Source organism: Chionomys nivalis, chromosome 7, assembly GCF_950005125.1.
Source record: "Chionomys nivalis chromosome 7, mChiNiv1.1, whole genome shotgun sequence".
Classification (NCBI taxonomy): Eukaryota; Metazoa; Chordata; class Mammalia; order Rodentia; family Cricetidae; genus Chionomys; species Chionomys nivalis.
In genome coordinates this window covers 4,358,552-4,377,591 of record NC_080092.1, presented here as the reverse complement: position 1 = coordinate 4,377,591, position 19,040 = coordinate 4,358,552, and the positions used below count along the sequence as shown (strand labels likewise).

General features: G+C 48.9%; 1 protein-coding gene across 2 annotated transcripts in view; it reads left to right on the top strand.

The window, feature by feature from the left end:
* The window catches only part of Ciita (class II major histocompatibility complex transactivator), a 51,433-nt gene that overhangs the window by 12,331 nt on the left and 20,062 nt on the right, over window positions 1-19,040 (top strand). For both annotated transcript variants that reach the window (XM_057776024.1, XM_057776026.1), the window contains exons 2-10: window positions 8,988-9,131; window positions 9,300-9,395; window positions 10,821-10,883; window positions 11,025-11,105; window positions 13,701-13,745; window positions 14,639-14,785; window positions 14,925-15,059; window positions 16,582-16,746; window positions 17,446-17,514. In XM_057776024.1, coding sequence (XP_057632007.1) covers window positions 8,988-9,131; window positions 9,300-9,395; window positions 10,821-10,883; window positions 11,025-11,105; window positions 13,701-13,745; window positions 14,639-14,785; window positions 14,925-15,059; window positions 16,582-16,746; window positions 17,446-17,514 — 945 coding nt within the window. The remainder of the gene's footprint in view (window positions 1-8,987; window positions 9,132-9,299; window positions 9,396-10,820; window positions 10,884-11,024; window positions 11,106-13,700; window positions 13,746-14,638; window positions 14,786-14,924; window positions 15,060-16,581; window positions 16,747-17,445; window positions 17,515-19,040) is intronic.

The window sequence follows — 19,040 nt, the reverse complement described above, 5'->3', positions numbered from 1 at the left end:
CGTAGGCAGCTTTGGGGTGTACGCAGCTTGTTTCTGCCTTTGAACTTGGTCTTATTTTCCTTTTTTGTTGTATTTGTAGTTGTTTGGGTTATAATTTTGAGACCTGGGTATAAGGTTCTCACTCTGTACCCCATGCTGGCAATCTCCTGCCTCTGCCTCTGCAAAGTGCCGAGATTACAAATGAAGTGAGCACCAACACACCCAGCAGTCTATGGACTACTTGTAATATTGATGTCAATGATCTGCTTGGCTACTTGCTTTTAATTTCAAAAACTTCTTCTTTTCTTCTATGCTTTAGTCTCATTCTAGCCCCAAATGGCTTCATGCTGTGTTCACTGCCATCATCTCCTTCAGCCCCCGGAGTGCTGGGATTACAGGCATGAACCACCACACCCAGCCAGATGTTTTCATTTATTTCTTTGTACATTTATTCATTTATTTGGTTGTGTAGGTTTGGGAGCCAGTACCATGGCATGCCTGTGCAGGTCAGAGGACATCCTGTGGAAACCAATTCTCTCCTTCCAGCTTGTGGCTCCTGGGAACCCCCTTTACCCGCTGAGTAATCTCTACCACCTGAGTAACTTTCTTTTAAAATAAGTATATTTGAGTAAGACAGGGACACACATCTGTAACCCCAGTACTTAGGGGCTGAAAGATACAATGAGATCCTTTCTCAAACAAGCAAACAAAGACCCCAAACATGTGGTTGCACATGCTTTCAATGCCAGCTCATTGATGGCAGAGGTTGGCAGATCTCTGACAGTTCAAGGCCAGCCTGGTCTATATAGCAAGTTACAGGACAGCCAAGGTTAAAAAATGAGACCATATCTCATCATTATCATCATCATCATCATCGTGAATAATCCCAATCAGCCCACATTTGTGTTTCTTCACAATGTTAGTTATGGAAGATACTAGAGTAAATAAGTTGGGTATTGTCAAGCAACAGTCCAGAGCAGACTGGAAAACACTGAGTTAGAGGAAAGGAAGATGAGGCTGTGGAGAAGTCTACGCCAAGGGTCAGGTCGCTCTATGGAGGGCAGCCGAGATGCTTTCAAAAAGAAACCCAGAAGAATGGAAGAAGTGTCTGACCTGCCCCTGAAGATGCCAGCTGAGGGGAAGTATGGGAAATATGGCAGAATGCAAGGAACTATGGGAGGAGCCAGGCAAGATATGGAGTCTGCATGGCAAAGGAATAGGCATGGGGCTTTGGGAATTAAGCCTCCCCTCTTTTTAAAACAGTATTTATTTTTGTATCGTTTTTAATTAGGTGTAGGTGTGCATGTGTATGCATGGGGGCATGAGCATATGAGTGTAGGTGTCTGCAGAGGCCGAAGGAGTTGGATCCTCTGGAGCTGGAGTTACAGAGAGCCATGAGCTGTCTGCCGTGGGTGCTGGAGTCCAAACTCAAGTCCTCTGCAAGAGGTGCAAGCACTCTTAACCACTGAGCCATCTCTTCAGCCCCAGCTCCACTCATTCTTCAGCGTCAGGTGTGAGGAAAGGAGCATTATGGGGGGTTCTGGGTGTTACATGTAGGTAGCTGCCAGATAGAGTTAGTGTACGCTGGCAACCAGCACTTGAGAGCTGAGGCAGGGGAGCTGAGTTCCAGGACAGCCTGGGCTGCACAGAGAGACCCCATCTCAGAAGAAAAACAAAATGCCCTCCAAAGGAATATCAATCCCAAATCCAAGGCCTGGGAGCATAGCTCAGTGACAGAGCTCATGTCTGGGACACAGGGCTCTAGATTCTCTATCCCACCACAAGGGGCGAAACTTGGGATGGTAATTACACCTGGAGAGGAAGAGACGCAGATTAAATGACAGTAAAGCAGTCCCAGACTCTCTGAGTGAAGCTTTCAGACTTGTCAGGCATCGAAACTCGGAGAGTATCCCCTGACCACCAGAAAACACCAGACAGGCTAAGTGCCATGTATGTCAGTGCGCATTTGTAAACTGAGGCAGGAGGATTGCTATGAGTTCTAGACCAAACTGGTATAGAACATAGCCTGACCCTGCCTTTGAAAACAAAAACAAATAACGAAACCCACAAAAAGTGCAGCTCCCGGGCTCAGCTGAAGACCCTGTGCTTGGTGTGAGCGCAGGATGTTGCTGTGCGATTCCTGCCCTTGGAAGCATGTTCAAGGTCAAGACTGGGACCTCGGAGTCAACACAGAACACACCAGACCCAAATTCTCAGCACAAAGGAGATTTATTTACTCTGAAGGGGACAAGGGAGGGAGGATGCCACCTCTGGATCAGATAAAGACAGCAGCAGGTGTTGCACAAGGACAGTTTTTAAGAAGAAACCTGGGGAAATCTGCATTATGTAAGTCTCGGTTGGACATGTTAGTTGGTGTAGCCAAATGATGAATTTTGGCTGCTGGACCTTGGTGTTTTGATAGCTGAACCTTGGTGATCAGCCTCAGGAGTCAGTCAGGCACAAGGAAGTGGCCAAATAAGGGAATGGCCCTGTGTGGCTAGCTTTAGGAATGTGACCTAATGGTTTAACACGGGGGAAGGAAGTGTCAAGGCAGAACGTGCAGGCACCATGTTCACCACGCTCTGACCTGTGAAAGTCCTTCAGTGAAGGCCTTGGGTCTCCACCTTCACCTCCCTGAAAGCAGGGCCACTCCTAATTCACGTCATGGTTGGGGCTGGAGTTTGGGACCCTGTTTTGATAAACTACAGCCATAAGACCTTCCTTCTCCCTGCTCAGTCTCTGGTTTGGGTTTCTTTCTGGCAAAATATGCTGGCTTTTCTTTGCAATCCACTGATTGCCACAGGAATGTTCAGACACATTGGACTGCCTGGAGCAGGGGAGGGGTTCTTGTTAGGGACAGGGTGCTGGCAGCTCTCCCAGTGTGTCCCCTTTCTCCTTCCCTAGGCCCCAGATGCCTGCCATTTACCAGTACCTGTGGAGGCTGCATTTGCTCTGTTTGTGGTTCAGTGGGTGCTTCCATTCAGGGCTCAGAGCACAGATGGGGAGGCTTGCTTGTACTAGACACTAGTGGAGTCTTCTGTGAGTTTCTTCCATATGATTTCCAGTTCATATCCGGGAAAATGTATTTTAAAATATCATCAGAGGTGAGGCTCCCATAGAACCCAGCACTGAGCTGGAGATGCTCATATCAGAGGCAGCCTGGGTTTGGAGTGAGGTGCACTATGGGACAGAGGCAGAGCTGGATAGAGGGGGGACGCAACTACAGTGAGGTCACTCTGCATATCACAGCACATCCCCTAGGGAGCCTAGGAGTTGACTCTCTGAGATATCTCAGATTAAAACGAAGAGAGGAGACCTTGTGCCCTGCCTGGACCTATGCTTAGGTGTGAGTTGGGGTATTTGTCCGTGTTCTGACGCTGAAACTGAGCATCACAGTCAGGTGGAGGTAGGCTGAGCTTAAAGTCTGAACTCTGGAAAGTTAAAGAGTTTGGCTGTGGACCCAGCCAGGGACCTTCTTGCTGCATCTTAGTATGGCAGAGATGTCATGTGGTAAGATGGAGCCAGTGTACCCTCAGGACTGTTCCTCTTTTGAGGAAGGGTTTTGCTAACCCAACCATGAGGTTCCCACCCTAGTGACATCATCTAACATTAATTTTCCCTCCTCTGAGTACCACCAGGCTAAGGGTAGGGGACTGGTACATGAATTCTGAAGACATCCTCTGGGAGAAGTGGCATGTCTTTGGTTATTCCCAGGGAGACCTATCAGGGACCACAAGCTGCTGGATGGTGGTCCAGCATCCACACAGGCTGATGCATCAAGTCAGAGCACTGTGGGTGTCACTCTTGAGCTGTAGTGTGAAATGGTTTTTCTTTCTTTCCTTCCTATTTCTTCCTTCTTCCTTCCTTCTTCCTTCCTCCTTCCTTCCTTTTTTCCTTTCTTCCTTCCTCCTTCCTTCCTTATTCCTTCCTTCTTCCTTCCTTCCTTCCTCCTTCCTTCCATTTCCTTTCTCTCCTCTTTTCTTCCATTTCTTCCTTCTTCCTTTGATTCCTCTCCTTTTCTTCACTCCCATTTTTCTTTCTTCTTTTCTTCCTCTCTCCCTCCCTTCCTTTTTTCTTATTCGCATCGATTTTTTTCTTTATATGTGTGTGCGTGACGTGCATGTTGGAACCAAAGACCAACTTTGGGTGTCATTCCTCAGGAGTTGTCCACCTGAGGACCACATTTCTGAGATAGTGTCTCTTGCTGGAATCTTGGACTCTCTGACTAGGCTAGGCAGATGGTCAGTAAACTCCAGGAATCCTTCTGTCTATACCTCCCAGGGCTGGGACTACAGGCACTTAACACCATGTCCAGCCTTCATTGTTGTTGCTTTCTCTCTCCATCCTGTGTGTGTGGTATGGTGTTCGTGTGTATACATGTGCATGTGGGTGTGAGGGTAATATGTGTAAATCTTATTATTCTAACAAGGTCCCTCACTAAACCTGGAGGTCGTTGATTGGCTACACTGATTGATTAGTGAGTTCTGGGAAATCTGCCTGTGCCCATGCTCAGGCACTATGAATAAGACACACACGACCTTGCTGGACTTCTTATGTGGGTCCTGGGGATCCAAACTCAGGCCCTCGCTCTTGTGTAGCAGGCATTTTCGTGCCTGAGCCATCTCCCTAGTCTTGATCTTCTTTAGATTGTTTACTTGTTTGCTTTTTCAATTTTTGAAACATTGTTGGGGTTGCAGTGATATTTAAGAGAAGTCGGAGAGTTGTGTTTTTTTTTTCTCATCTACCATGTCCATGAATGCATAGCCTCCCCAGCTACCCACCTGCATCCCTTAGCAGTCCACGTCACCATCTATGACCCTGCAACAGCACCTCATATTCACTTAAAAATCAAAGCCTAAGTTTGCGTTCAGTCTTGGTAGGGCACATTCCATGAGTTTGGACCAGTGTGGGTTTGGGTCAGCATGTCCATGATGGCAGTGTCTTCCAGAGTGGTTTCCCTGCCCAATAAACTACAACATTCCAACCATTGTTCCTCTGTGGCTCTGTCCAGGCTCTAGCACCCTTTGGAGTGACGTGAAGTTGGCACTACACAAGTTGGGTCAGTGTCTTCCATTCAGAAAAGTTGTTGGGAGCTGTTCTGTTTGCTTCTGTCTTATAGTCCTGAGGGAAGGACTCAGGGCCTCCCCATGTTGAGTGACGGCTCTCTATATGTCAACCCCGTGTTTCCCTTTCATTATATCCCCAGACTGGCCTTGAACCTGCAGTCTTCCTGCTGCCACTTGAAGCTGGTGTCACAAGACCTTCCACCAGGCTTGGATCTCAGTGTTCTTGTTTTGTGTGCTTGAGATGAGGTCTCACTATAAAGCCTATGTTGCCCTCAAACTCATGATCCTCCTGCCTCATCTTCCTGGGCAGTTGGTATTGCAGACCTGTATGATCACACCCAGCTACAGCTGTGCTTTTAAACTATTCTGTGAAGCCCCTTTTAGAGAAAAGGAGGTTCTGGGCTCCTCAATGCCCTTTCAGACAACAACTTTTTCTTATTTGTTAAAGGATCTGGAATCCTTGTAAAATGTCACTTGAAAGCCATTGTTCCCCTGCAACTCTCTTATGTAATAGATGACAGCCTTGGTAACTGGAGGCAGGAAAGGGTTTTCCCAGAGTTACACAGCCTCCAAAGCAGACAGGGCTTGGCTCTCAGGGCCCATGACTCTTGCTTTGGTTTTGTGCCATTGGGTTGTTGTGAACTTAGTCATCCCATGGTTGGGCTACCCTTGCTTCCTCTCTCCCACCTCCACCATGGAAAAGCCCTGTGGGTTGCTGCCAGGGACCAAAACCAAATCTATTTCCAGTTTTTCTAATTACTATATCTTGCCATATGCTGGGTGACTGCTCTGAGCCCAGAGGAGCTAGGGAGCTGGGATAGAAATGCCAAGATGGTTGAGGGTTCTTGGGCGAGAACAACCAGAGGGCGAATTCATCTCAGATCACCTTTCCCGGCACCACACAGCTGCAGCCCTGTGTTCCCTTGACATCTCTGTGCTCTGGACAGTTGTGGTTCTCAGGTCATACTGACCCTGTCCCAGTGGCTATCCTGAGCTGTCTTTTGCAGCAGGCCAAGTCAGAAGGACCTGAGACAGCCTCCAAGGCAAGAGGTGCAAACCAGGAACTGAAGAAGTCACAACTGAGAATCACTAACTTCTAGAGGAGAGTCAGGAATTGGGGTTGTTAGCAACAGCAGGTTGTATGATCTGAAAAGAAACATTGTGTTGGCCATATGAACATACATGTGTGCACACACAGACCACTCAAATATACTCATTAGCTTAGGAAACAAAACCACTAATATCATGGACTTGATTCAAGGCCCGCTTTTGAAGCCATACTTCAACCTGTCATTCACAGTGGCATCCAAGAGTCAAACAATTACAGCATTTCCAGAGATTCCTGATGTGAACCTTCTCATACATGAGCCTTCCAAGCTTCCTGACTTCAAAGGAAATACCAGACCTCCTGTTCCCTTCTAAACTCCAAAGTCCCTCAGCACAGCTTTCTGTGGTGTGTGTGTGTGTGTGTGTGTGTGTGTGTGTAAGTGCATGTGTGTGCTCTGGGGAATGGAATCCAAGGTCTTTCACATGCTAGGCAGGTGATCTACCACTGAGCTACATCACCGCCCAGTCTCTCAATATTGCTTACGTGCCTCCGTTTCTCTTCTGTCTCTTGAGATCACCTGAAGCCCCTGAAGGAAGTGAAAGTCCTAGCTGAGAGTAGCAGTTTCCGTCAGTCTCCTCTGTGTCATGGTCTTGAACCTCCTGCCCACTCTGAGACACAGGCCTGAAAGCCATTTCCTCCTTTGTCTATGGCACTTGCCTCCTCCTGCCCAATCCTAGTCTTCATCTTCTTCCATGAGCTCTTGGAACAGGGTCACCACCCCCCAAATTCCAGACAGCTTACAAGGTAGCAAGAATACAGTATTGTTCATGTTTTAAAAATTATATGGGCCTGGAGAGATGTCTCAAGTGTTAATGCTGCTTGCAACTCTTTCAGAGGAGCAGAGTTCAGTCCCCAGCATCCCCATCAGGTTGCTCACAACTGCCTGTAACTCCATCTCTGGGGCTAAAATACCTTCTTCTGACCACCTGTATCTCCATCTCCAGGGCTACAACACCTTCTTCTGACCACCTGTATCTCCATCTCCAGGGCTACAATGCCTTTTTCTGACCACCTGTAACTCCATCTCTGGGGCTACAACGCCTTTTTCTGACCACCTGTAACTCCATCTCTGGGGCTACAATACCTTCTTCTGAACACCTGTAACTCCATCTCCGGGGTTACCACACCTTCTTCTGATCACCTGTAACTCCATCTCCAGGGTTACCACACCTTCTTCTGACCACCTGTAACTCCATCTCCGGGGTTACCACACCTTCTTCTGACCAGCTGTAACTCCATCTCTGGGGCTACAACACCTTCTTCTGACCACCATGAGCACTTCCCTCACACATCAGCCTATACACATAAAATATTATTATCTTCGTAACTGCAGCACAGCAGCAGCTACCATCACACTTGTTGTCCACTTAGTGGACACTTTGGGAACCTTTAAAATCTTGAGTTCATTGAACCCTTCATCTCACAGCATTGTCATTAACCCAAGAGAAACAAAACAAAGCCTCCACTGTGGGACTGGAATGGTGGAACGCACTGACCTCTTAGGTAGGTGTGGAAGCCTCAGGGAAGGGCAGTTTGCAGAAGGCCCATTCGCCAAAAGGCAGCCCCTGCGCTCTGGTGTGCGCAGATATTTCCTCAGAAGAGGAAACTGTCTTGTCACCCACATGTTCTCTTCTCAAGTAACAGTCCCTCCCATGGCGGCAGCAGAGGATGTGGCTGGCCACTCACTATCGTAATCTGGTGCTCCACCAAGAGACAGGAATGTAATTAGTTAAGGTGCCATGAGACCTGAGGGGGGACATGTGTGAAGCTCGTCATACAATACGAGGAACTCGGAGTATCTGTGCGCTCTTCCCTGCACCGGTCCTAGGTGAGGGGAGAGTCTAGTGGCGGGAATGTGCTGCAGGCTTGGGGCAGGGCGCTGTGCTAGCTACCGGTCTCATCGCCGTGACAAAACACTTGACAAGAACAACGTAAGGGACCCTTGGCTTGGCTCACAGTTTGAAGGGACATTGTATCCAGAAGGCACAGTGACAGCAGAGGGAGGAAGCGGCTCACACTGCATCCACAATCAGGAGGCAGAGGGAGATGCACGCTGCTGCTCAGTTCTGAACCCCTGGCCCACAGAGTGTGATGCTGCTCGCATTTAGGATGGGTCCTCCCGTCTCAGTCACTGCAGTCTAGAAACTCATAGGCCTGGCCACAAGCTTGTCTCCTTGGTAATTCTAGATCCTGGCAAGGTGATAATCAAGATTAACCATTACAGGTGCTAAGTGGGCAGGGTTTTTCTTTGTTCAGCCCCACATGACTTGAGCTGTCTGCCCTGAGCTGGGGCAGCTAAAGAGAACCCTTCTTCACATTGGGGTGAGCAGGGTTATCTCTGCCTTCCACCCCTTTTGGAACTTCCAGCAGAGGAGAGGGTCTATTTCAGTGACTTTTGAAGAAATTCCTAAGCAAGCAGAAACATGTGGAGCATGGTCCTCAGAGGCATTGGGAGCCCTGGGTGTGAGTGGAAGCACATTTAGTGTGGTGAGAGGATCCAAATTGGGAGAGGAGAGTTCCTTCTCTGAGTCCCCCAACATAATGAACTTCCTTTGACTGGAGGTTGCCATGTGACTGTCACACTGCACCACGCCACCCTTGGCCTTTCAAGGTTCTCCCCATGTCTCCAGAGAACTGATACTTAGAGAGGGTAAGTCACTTGTCACTTGTAAGGCCCCACAGCTGGGCCTCAAACTCCCATATCAGCACCTGATGCCCCTTTGTTCACGCCCTCTGGCTCCTCCCACTCCCAGCCCTCAACAGTCTTGGATGTTCATGCTCTGCCTTTTCCTACCACCTGTGAGACAGCTGAGTGAGTGTGTCTTTCCTCCCAGGTCATAGTCTGTGTGCCACCATGGAATTGGGGCTTCCAGAGGGTAGCTACTTGGAGCTCCTTAACAGCGATGCTGACCCCCTCCACCTCTACCACTTGTGCGACCAGATGGACCTGGCTGGAGAGGAGATCGAGCTCAGCTCAGGTGAGCCTCGTTCCTCCCTTCTGCTGGCTAAGACAGTCAGCAAGCGTCAGGACCACGGACAGCTCCCAGCCCATCGCAAGGCCCCTCAACTGGAGACTGTTGCTCTCCTTCCCCATCACCCCTCCTTCCAGATTCCCAGGATTCACCCTAGGGGCTTTTCCCTTCCAGAGCCAGACACAGACACCATCAACTGTGACCAGTTCAGTAAGCTGCTGCAGGACATGGAAGGGGATGAAGAGACCAGGGAGGCCTATGCCAACATCGGTAAGGTGGTGGAGACCAGAGAAGGGACAGAGAAAAAAATTCTCCTTCACTAATCTCACTGGGTCAACTTGAACAACAAAAATTTCTCTCCCACCAAAATTGTAGCTAGGGGGAGCAGTTAGGGCTGGAAGAGGACTGTGGGGAGAAAGGAGGGAGGACTAAGGGAGCCGGGTCCCTTCCCTGATTACTGTCAAGCCAACCATGGCCTTTATGGTACTTCCCTTTCTTTCTTTCCTTTTCTTTATGATTTTTGTGTTGTGTTCATTTTATTTTATTTTTGAGACAGGGTATTATCTAGCCCAGGCTGTCCTGAAACTCACTATACACTCCAGGCCAGTCTCAAACTCATGGCAACCCTCCAGCCTCAGTTCCCCAAGTGCAGGATCATAGGCACACACCACATGCCCTTCTCCTGCATCTGAGCCACTGAGTCTGCCATTGCAGCAACTGACACTGGCAGCATGTTCATTGCTACACTGTATGGCCAACCAAGTCCTTGGTGTCAGAGCTTCCTGCTTACAGAGGAGGAAACTGAGGCTGAGGGAGGTGATGCAGCCTCAAGGCTGACGCACATGACCAGGAGCAGATGTGAAATCCACTGCCAGGGCTTCCTCACTTCCAGGTCCCAACTTAAGCATGAAAAGGAAGTGCCTGAGATTGAGCAGGTTGCTGAGGCATGTCCAGCTTTGAAAAGAGATTCAGGGCCAGAGGGGTAGCCCTGTGGGTGAATGGCAATTGCCACCAAGCCTAATGACCTGAGTTTAAGGTGGAAGGAAAGAACTGATTCCTGCTAGTTGCCCTCTGATCTCTACATACATTTCATGGCACTGGTACATGTGAGTATACATACACAAATATGCACACACACATACACACATGTGCATGCACACACACACACACATACACACGCACATGCACAGTGAGTTCCCGGTCATGCAAATGTCTTCCTACTAGCTCCAAGTCACGTACTACATCGTTTGCCATCACTTCTGGAGTGCCTCCGGTCTACCATGTTGAATGCTCCTAACACACGTCTGACCATTTGTGTCCACCTCTGGATAGTATGTGCTGTTTGTTCTCTTTATTCAGATGAGGAAACAGGAACCAGAAACATTAAGCAATCAGCTCAAGATTGTCCAGCAAATGGAGCTAGTGGAGAATAAAGACTGAGTTTGAACTCAACCCCAAGGCCAGCATTACTGTTCTTCTTGGAGTTATTTTATGATGTAGATATGTTTTCATGAGCACATACTTTACTCATTACATGGAAGGCAACGTCTGCCTGTTGTTCATTCAGCCTACACTCAGCCATGTTTATAGAGACCCTACTGTGCACCAGACCCAGAAGGTTGCAGCCCCTAGGCTGGAGCCACGGTAGGACTTTCGGGAGACCTTCTGCCTGACTTTGTGCTTCCTCCCCGGCAGCGGAACTGGATCAGTACGTGTTTCAGGACACGCAGCTGGAGGGCCTCACCAAGGACCTCTTCAGTAAGTCGGGGGATGCTGATAGTGGCCCTGCCTCGGTTTCTTCCTGACCTGAAGAAATGCCTGGCAGTCACAGCTACTCACTGTAGAGACCCTACTGGTGGCTCTGGGATTGTGACGTGGGTCTCTGGTGTTTCTCCAAAGTAGAGCACATTGGAGCAGAGGAAGGCTTCGGTGAGAGCATTGAGGTTTCTGGAGAAGCAGGACAGAGGCCCCAGAAGAGACGTGAGTGAGCCCCTCCTTGACCTAGTCTGGCCTTTCTCAGATCTCGTCCCTCCTTATCTCTGCAGCCTGCTGTGGTCACAGTTACTCCATTAAGTCCTGTCTGCCTCCCCACCACAACCCCTGCCACTGCTTCCCAGGGAGGAACAGGCATCTCAAGAGCAAAGCTCCCTCCTCCTGGTAGAATCTCTGTGGGCTGCTTCGGTTCCTGTTCCTCAATGATTTTTGAGTCCCACTTCCCCTTCCCTTGGGGTATCTGAGGGAGGGTCTCTTTAAGCGATGGGTGTGGTCTCAGCCAGGATTGGGTTGGAATCTTGAATAGCTGTTTATGGGCTATGTGACCTTGGCTAGGTATCTACACCTCTCTGAGCCTCCTGCCCAGTCTCTTGCCTACTTAGTCTGTTCTCATCTAGTGGTCATGGGTGCTTCGCCATACAGATTATGGCACCTCTGCTTTGTTGACCCTCCAGCTGTCACAGGATACCTTCTGAGAGGCCTGTGTGCGCCATCCTTCCTCTTCTCTGGCTCACAGAGAGACACTACATTGGCTACACTCTTTTCCCCATGCTGCAGCCCATGCAGACTGCCGCATTGTCCCTCTTCCTGAAGCACTTCCTCTCTTCCCATAGTTAGGTCCTTCCAAACCATTAGTCAACCTCATCCAGGAAGCCCTCCCTGATCACTCATCCACATAAAGTCACTGTCTTATTCACGTTTATCTCTCTTTTTTAGTGTGTTTATTTTATGTGTATGAGTATTTTACCTGCCTGCTTGTCTGTGTACCACGTGTGTGTTTGGTGCCTACAGAGGCCAGAAGAGGGGGATGGTGCTCTGAGATATCTCTCCAGTTTATGTTGATTTCTTGTGTGAGGTTGGTGTGTGTGTGCATGAGCACGTGTATGTGTGTGAGGATGAAGCCCAGGCCTTTGGAATGCTACACAAACACTCTACACTGAGCTGCAACCCCAGGCCTTGCGCATTTATTTACTGGTGGGCATGGGAATCTGGTGTGTGCTGTAATCTAGCGTGCCAAGAATGGGCAGTGGGAGAGTTTGTCTCCAGCTCATCCCTTCCTTAGCACTTCCCCCTGAAGGCAGTTTGTGTCTACCTCCCCCTCTGAACCTTGTCAGAAATACTCTACTCACCTGCTCCACCCCCACCACATATACCAACATACATATGAACATACACTTACATATATGCACAATATATACACACAAACGTATGTACATGTATACAAATACACACATACATATGCACACACTATTTCACTCTCTGCCCTTACCATGTCTTGGAGGGCATTTCCAGATTGCTGTTGGAGAACACAAGGATCTGTATCCAGAATACCCCTCCCACTTCTCTTCTTCTCTCTTTTCTTCTCTTCCTTCCTCTTTGCAAATTTCTTTCTTCCTTATTATTGTGTGTGTGGGCACACACATGCTATATGAGCATGTCCATGTCAGACAGCTTTGCAGAGTCAGTTCTGTGTTTTCACCTGCACGTGGTTCTGGGGATTGAACTCCGGTCTCTGAGCTGCATTACAAGTATTGTACCCACTGAGCCACTTCACAGGCCCCTCTGGTCTTTCCTTTTGCCCTTTCTCTCCCTCTTCCCTTCCTCTCTTCTTTTCTTCCCTACACCCAACCTTCCTCCCTCCTTCCCTGCCTCCCTTCCTTCCTGCCTGCCTGCCTCCCTCCCTCCCTGCCTGCCCCTTCCCTCCCTGCCTCCCTCCCTTCCTGCCTGACTCCCTCCCTTCCTGTCTGCCTCCCTCCCTTCCTGCCTCCCTCCCTACCTGCCTCCCTCCCTGCCTGCCTCCCTCCCTGCCTGCCTCCCTTCCTTCCTGCCTCCTCGCCTTCTTCTCTCCCTCTGTCCCTCCATTCTTCCATCCCTCTGCCCCTTCCTCCCTCTCTGCCTCTACACTGAGCTAAGGTATGAGTCCCTCTGTGAGCAAGCATATCTCCCCTCTTCTTGAATTCCACAGTTAATATTAGGACCTATATGCCTTGAGGAGCTTCACCCATTGGTAGATTCCTTGATCCTTCTACCCATCTCCTTTTGGCACCTTCCTAGTAAAATACAGCTCATGATTCCACTTGCCACATACCTTCCAGCATCCTGACTCTTTCACATCTGGCCCAAGCTGGGTCCTCGGGTGGCTGCCCCACAGGTGGCTGTACAAGTCTCTTGTGGAGGGACATGGTTTTTGCCACTGATCTGTTAAGACATTCTCTGCTTTTCACTATTGTCTGCAAGTGGACAAGTACTTGCAAAGGTATAGCATCCATAGAGGAAGCATTAGAGCTCTCTGGCAGGCTATGGGGGCAACCTGGGCAGAGCCCAGAGCAGCGGGCTCTAACTTCACCTGATCTGTGACTTTGTGCCTCTGCTTCTCCTCTCCTCTCACCTACCTGCCGAGATTCTTGTAGCTGAGACTTGGGCTCAAGCAAGAACTGGCCAACACCGTGAGGAGTAGGGAGGAAGTGGGGCAAAATACCTCAAGTCCTCAGGCAAGGTCACATGACCTGTTGAGAACCAAGAAATTCCCATGGCTGGGCATATCCCAACCCAGGGCCACTGATCTCAGGGTTCTCTCTGCAGGCTCCACAGAAGAGCACCCTACGGATTCCAAACACAGGAAGCTAGGTGAGACGGGCATATGATCCAGAGAGCCACTTTTGGAGGAGCATAGGCCTCCTCAAATGTAGCACAAGCCGGCACTGAACACCAGGAATCAGGATTGGGAGTAGTTCGGGGGTAGAATGTGTGCCTATTGTGAACAAGGCAATATGTTGTATTCTAGCATCATGGAAGAAGAAAGAAAGAAGGAGGGGACAGAGGGAAGAAGGGGGAAGAGAGAGAAAAAGGAAGAGAGGATGGAAGGAAGGGAAATCCGAAGAGAGAGACCAAGGGAGAGAGGGAAGGAAAGAGCTCAGAGAAATGAAGTCACCTGCCAAAGATCACACAGCTATGAGAGAGTGAGTTAGGAACAAACAGAGATGGTGATTCCTCAGTCTGCGCTATGGTAGGAGACTCATCTTCCGCCCCCTCCAAACCTCTCTCCTACTAGCTTCCATGGATCCCCCAAGATGATGGAGAGGTAGCTTCAGTCTTTAGGGAGTCCCAACCTGATGAGGGAGCAGGACCCATCCCATCTCACAGTCTCCCATTCAGTAGAAGAGAATGCTGTGTCCACCCTCATGGGAGCACATGGTACTGCCCCCATCCATTGGACAGAAGCTGGAGGCTGAGGGTGGCACTTAGTCTCCTAAGGGTTTAGTGACCTGCTGTCTCCGGGTGGGAGGGGCCGGAGTTATGGGTGCCAAATCATAGGTTTCTTGTGTGAGGTTTCTAGGGAGGCCCCTAAGGCCAGCCACAAGGAAAGGCTGGGTATTGTTGGCATAGATCAACAGCTGAGCAACCCAGCTTCTTGGGGTCAGAGGGGACAGGCATTTCCTTCAACTCCCAAGAGAGAGATTCTTGCTGTCCTACCCCATTTCAAGTGTCCATCCAGCCTCTAACCCACCCCTTTCTCACAGCCGAGTCCTCTTCCATGCCCATATTGACTGGCAGCTTCCTGATGGGGCCAGCAAGCCTCTCCGCCATGCCTTATTTATCACCTACTCTATCCAATCAAGAGCCAGTGCCCAGCCATTTATACCTGGAGGGAGCTGTTCAGACATCTGGTATGTTGAGGGATTGGAGAAGATGTGAGAAATGAGAGCCCCTTGGGAGGGAGCTGAATGTTCACCCCACATCACTAAACAGAAGTATAAAAATGGGTGCTGTGGATGGTCCCTGCCCACTGCCTCCTGTCTCCTGCAGGGCCCCCCTCTAGGTCCTCACTGAACTGTCTGGATCTCCCCATCGGACACATCCAGCTTCTTCCTACTCTGCCCCAGGGACTTTTGCAAATCTCAGGGGCTGGCACAAGTCTCTCCAGTGTTCTGATCTACCATGGTGAGTGTATAAGCCAGCATCGCAGCTGAGGGTCTCTCCTTCCTCCCTCCGCGACCTGCTCTCCTGCAGGCACTTGGAATTGTGACACAGCACCTATTCACGAATCCTCCCTCCCCACAACACCTTCCTCTATCCTCATTTCCCCCAAAGTCAAGGTGGTCTGCAGAGGTGACCAGACTCACAGGCTTCTGTGTCACTATTTCCTCTCGGCTTAGTTTATCAAAAAAAAAAAGTTAAAAAAGATTTTGTTTTAATTGTGTATGTGCACACACACATGAGAATGTTTTACTGCAGTTCCTGAAGAAGCCAGAGGTGACTTCTCTCTGGAGCTGGAGTTACAGGTTGTTGTGAGCAGCCTGACATGGATTCTGGGAGCCAAACTCAGGACCTCCGGATAAGTAGTTCTTGCTCTTTGCCACTGAGCTATCTCCCCAACCCTGAAACAAACAAGCAAGCACCCTCAGCTTTACTTTTAAACTCTGACATCAGTGGAACTCATCATTAAGCCAAACAACAAGAGACTCCAGAGTTAACTGTCCCCTTGCCCCTCTTCGGTGTGTTGTGAGCAGTCTTGTGTGCATCCTTTCACGGCTCTCTAATTTGCCTTTCCTCTGATCAGCTAAATAGTGCCTGTTGACACACCATACTGAGGCTTCGAATAAACCCTGGGAAGGCATGTCTGGACTCTCAGGGATGAGGATGGTTCGACTACAGTCCACAAGCTCCTTTTAGGGTTGCATGACTGTTTCTATTTAAGATAATGGTGTCCCAGAACTAAGGGAGCAACTTCTAAAGTGTAGGAGTGCCAAGAAGCATCTGTCCTGAGTTCCCAGTGAGCAGAGTATGTCCACTCCATGGATGGGAGCTGGATGTAACTTGGGGTTTCCTCCCCAGTTTCACCCTGAAATGCCTTCACTAGGAGATTTCCTCTCTTCCCAAACTCACCGAGCACTCACCTCAACAGCAGGAAGAGATCATTTATTCTGGATCCAGATGGGAGAGACTATTGCCAGGAACACAGATTTACAATGCCCCAAATACCTCAATCCAGCGTGACAACAGTTAATTGAACTTTAATAGTAACAGAACAAGGAGAGTTATAAGCCAGGTCATCTTTCAGATGCATTAGTAGAAACCCCAGGCAGGTTACAGCAAGGTAGAGTACCTCTGCTAGAGTCCTCAGATGCTACCTGCTGGCATTCTTAGCCTTTGGGTGGGTGGAAAAGGCATCTCCTCGTACATTGCCAAAAGGATTTTTTACCTCAAATCTTAAGGATGCTAGGTCAAACACAGAGGTTTGGCAGTTAGTGTCTATGAGGGTGGGTGCTAAAGACACCCCAAGACAATTTGGCTCTGGACCTGCAACTTTGCAGGCACAGAAACTCTAGTTATTCAGTCGATGCAGCACCCCCACCCTGGGAAAGTCAGTTCACACTCCACAGTGTGGTTGGAATGGAGTGACCCAGCACACTCCTGGATGAGTCCTTAATGGTTCTTACACTCCTCTTTTCCTTCCGTACAGGTGAGATGCCCCAAGTTAACCAAGCAGTCCCTTCAGGCAGCCCCAATGTCCCCAGCCTCCCCAAATCCCCAGGGCGGCCGGGCTCCACCAGCCCCTTTGCACCATCTGCAGCTGACCTGCCCAGTATGCCTGAACCTGCGCTGACCTCCCGTGTTAATGAAACAGGTGAGAACCGGGACTCTAAAAAAGGCTTTGGAACCAAGACAGAGGGCTTGGGGCAGGATATTTCTCAGTCAGTCAGAGCTGCCTGAAGAGGTGGGCAAGCCACATTCATGGGTGACTGGTCATGAGGGAGGATGTTGAGGGAGGGTGTGTGAGATCTGGTGAAGCAGGGAGTGTGACTGAGGGTTGGGTGACAACTGGAACATGTCTGTCCATCCAAGCAGAGCCATAAGCCACAGGCCTCCAGTTGATCTTTAGGGTGTAAGAACATGCCCAGCCTGACTGGGCCTTCTAAAGCGGGAAACCTAGGCTTTATTGAATCCCATACTTTTAAATTTTGCTTTTTTTTTTTTTGTTTGGAGGCAGGGTCTTGCTGTACATCCTCAGCTGGCCTGCAACTCAGTTTGTGCCTATTAGTCTGACTCTAAACTTGCAAAAATCCCCCTGCCTCACCCCCTGAAGGCTGGGATTACAGATACTACAGTGCCTGGCTTGCAGTAATCTTTAAAACACTGGTTAAAATGTGTTTGTTTGTAAGTACAGCTGGCTAAAATAAGGATCTCATTTACAGTTGAGCTGCCCTCTTGTGACCTGGCCTTGGAGGCTCAGGCATGTGGTTCTGTCCTCTGGATGCCCCTAATACTGGCAGGTGTCCATGGGGACGTTCCAGACTCTGATTGACATTTGTTTCTCCATCCTCAGAGGACACAACATCCCCCTCCCCATGCCAGGAAGGTCCTGAGTCTTCCATCAAGCTTCCAAAATGGCCAGGTGAGTTACTATTGAGCCCCTCTGTCCTGCAGACCTGATACAAAAAGCTTCACCCATGCAATACTTAGCCAGCCCCTCGTCAGTGCACTTGCTCGTTCATTCATTACTTATTCATTCATTTATCACCCAGTTGATTTCCCCACTGTTGCAACGTCTGCTCAGCCATCCAAGCAGTAGTACACAGAACATAAGTCCCTATTCCTAGGAGTCACCTGTGGGAACTGAGCTTGCCTTGTAAGGGAGAAGATAGAAGAGGAGAGAGTGAGTGAGCAGGTGAAGGAAGTGTGGGGTAGTAGGAGGGAAGGATTGCCAGGGGAAGTGAGAAAAAGCTAAGCCACTGGACGGTTTTTCCAGGTCCACCCCTAAGCTTTGCATTAACGCCTTTCCAGCCCTTGCATCACCCCCATTTCACAGATGAACTGTCCCGAAGCATAGCAGGGCGTACAGATGTTCATGGCCACACAAACGGGCGTACAGATGTTCATGGCCACACAAACAGGATTTGACTCAGACACATGGGCTCCCAAGTTTTAGCTCTTTTCGTTGCTGTTGACATTATTTGTTCAGAGACAGACTCTCACTATGTAGCTCACACCCTTAACCTGACTGTAACTCATGCTGGCCTCGAACTCACATCCCTACTGTCTCAGTCTCCTGAGCACTAAGATTATAGGTGTGCAACACCATGACCACTGCCTTCGTCTTCCTTTCTTCCTTTTCTCCTTTCTCTTTCTTTATTTCCAACTTGCTATGTGGTTAAGGAAAACTTTGAATTTCTGATCCTCTTGTCTTTATGTCCCAATTCCAGGGATTATAGGCATGTACTACCACATTCATGGTTTTGAAACCCAGGACTTCGTACTCACAATGCAAATACTCTACCAACAGCTAAAGCCTCACCAGTTCCACCGTCTTTTCAAAGGCCTTGAATTACATGTATTTGTTTGTTTTTTATTCAGTGTGTATCTGCATATGTGTGTATTATGTGTGCATGTGTCCGTGTGTAGTACACACGTTAGAGAATGTCTTGCAGGAGTCGGTTCTCTCCTTCCATCATGAGGCACTAGGAGTGGAACTCAGGTTTGCAGGTTTAGCAGGAAGTACATCATTGTTAAAATGATGGATTTCATCCTGACAATTTCATATATATATATATATATATATATATATATATATAGTATTTTATTCATACTTACACCCTTATCATTTGTTGTTCCATTTCCTTCTTTCCCAGTGGTCCCCTTCCTGCCACTTAATGCTCTTCTATTTTCATGCCCCCTACACACACACACACACACGTATACACACACACACACGTATACACACACATATACATATATGTATACACACATACATATATGTTATCTATATCTATGTATCTGTCTGTGTGTGTGCTTCCAGGTCCCACATATGAAAGGAAACATGTGATATATGTCTTTCTGAGCCTGGTTCATCTTACCTAACATGATGAATCCACAAATAACCAATTCTCCTTCCAAACCCCATAGGGATGAGTGGCCCAGCCT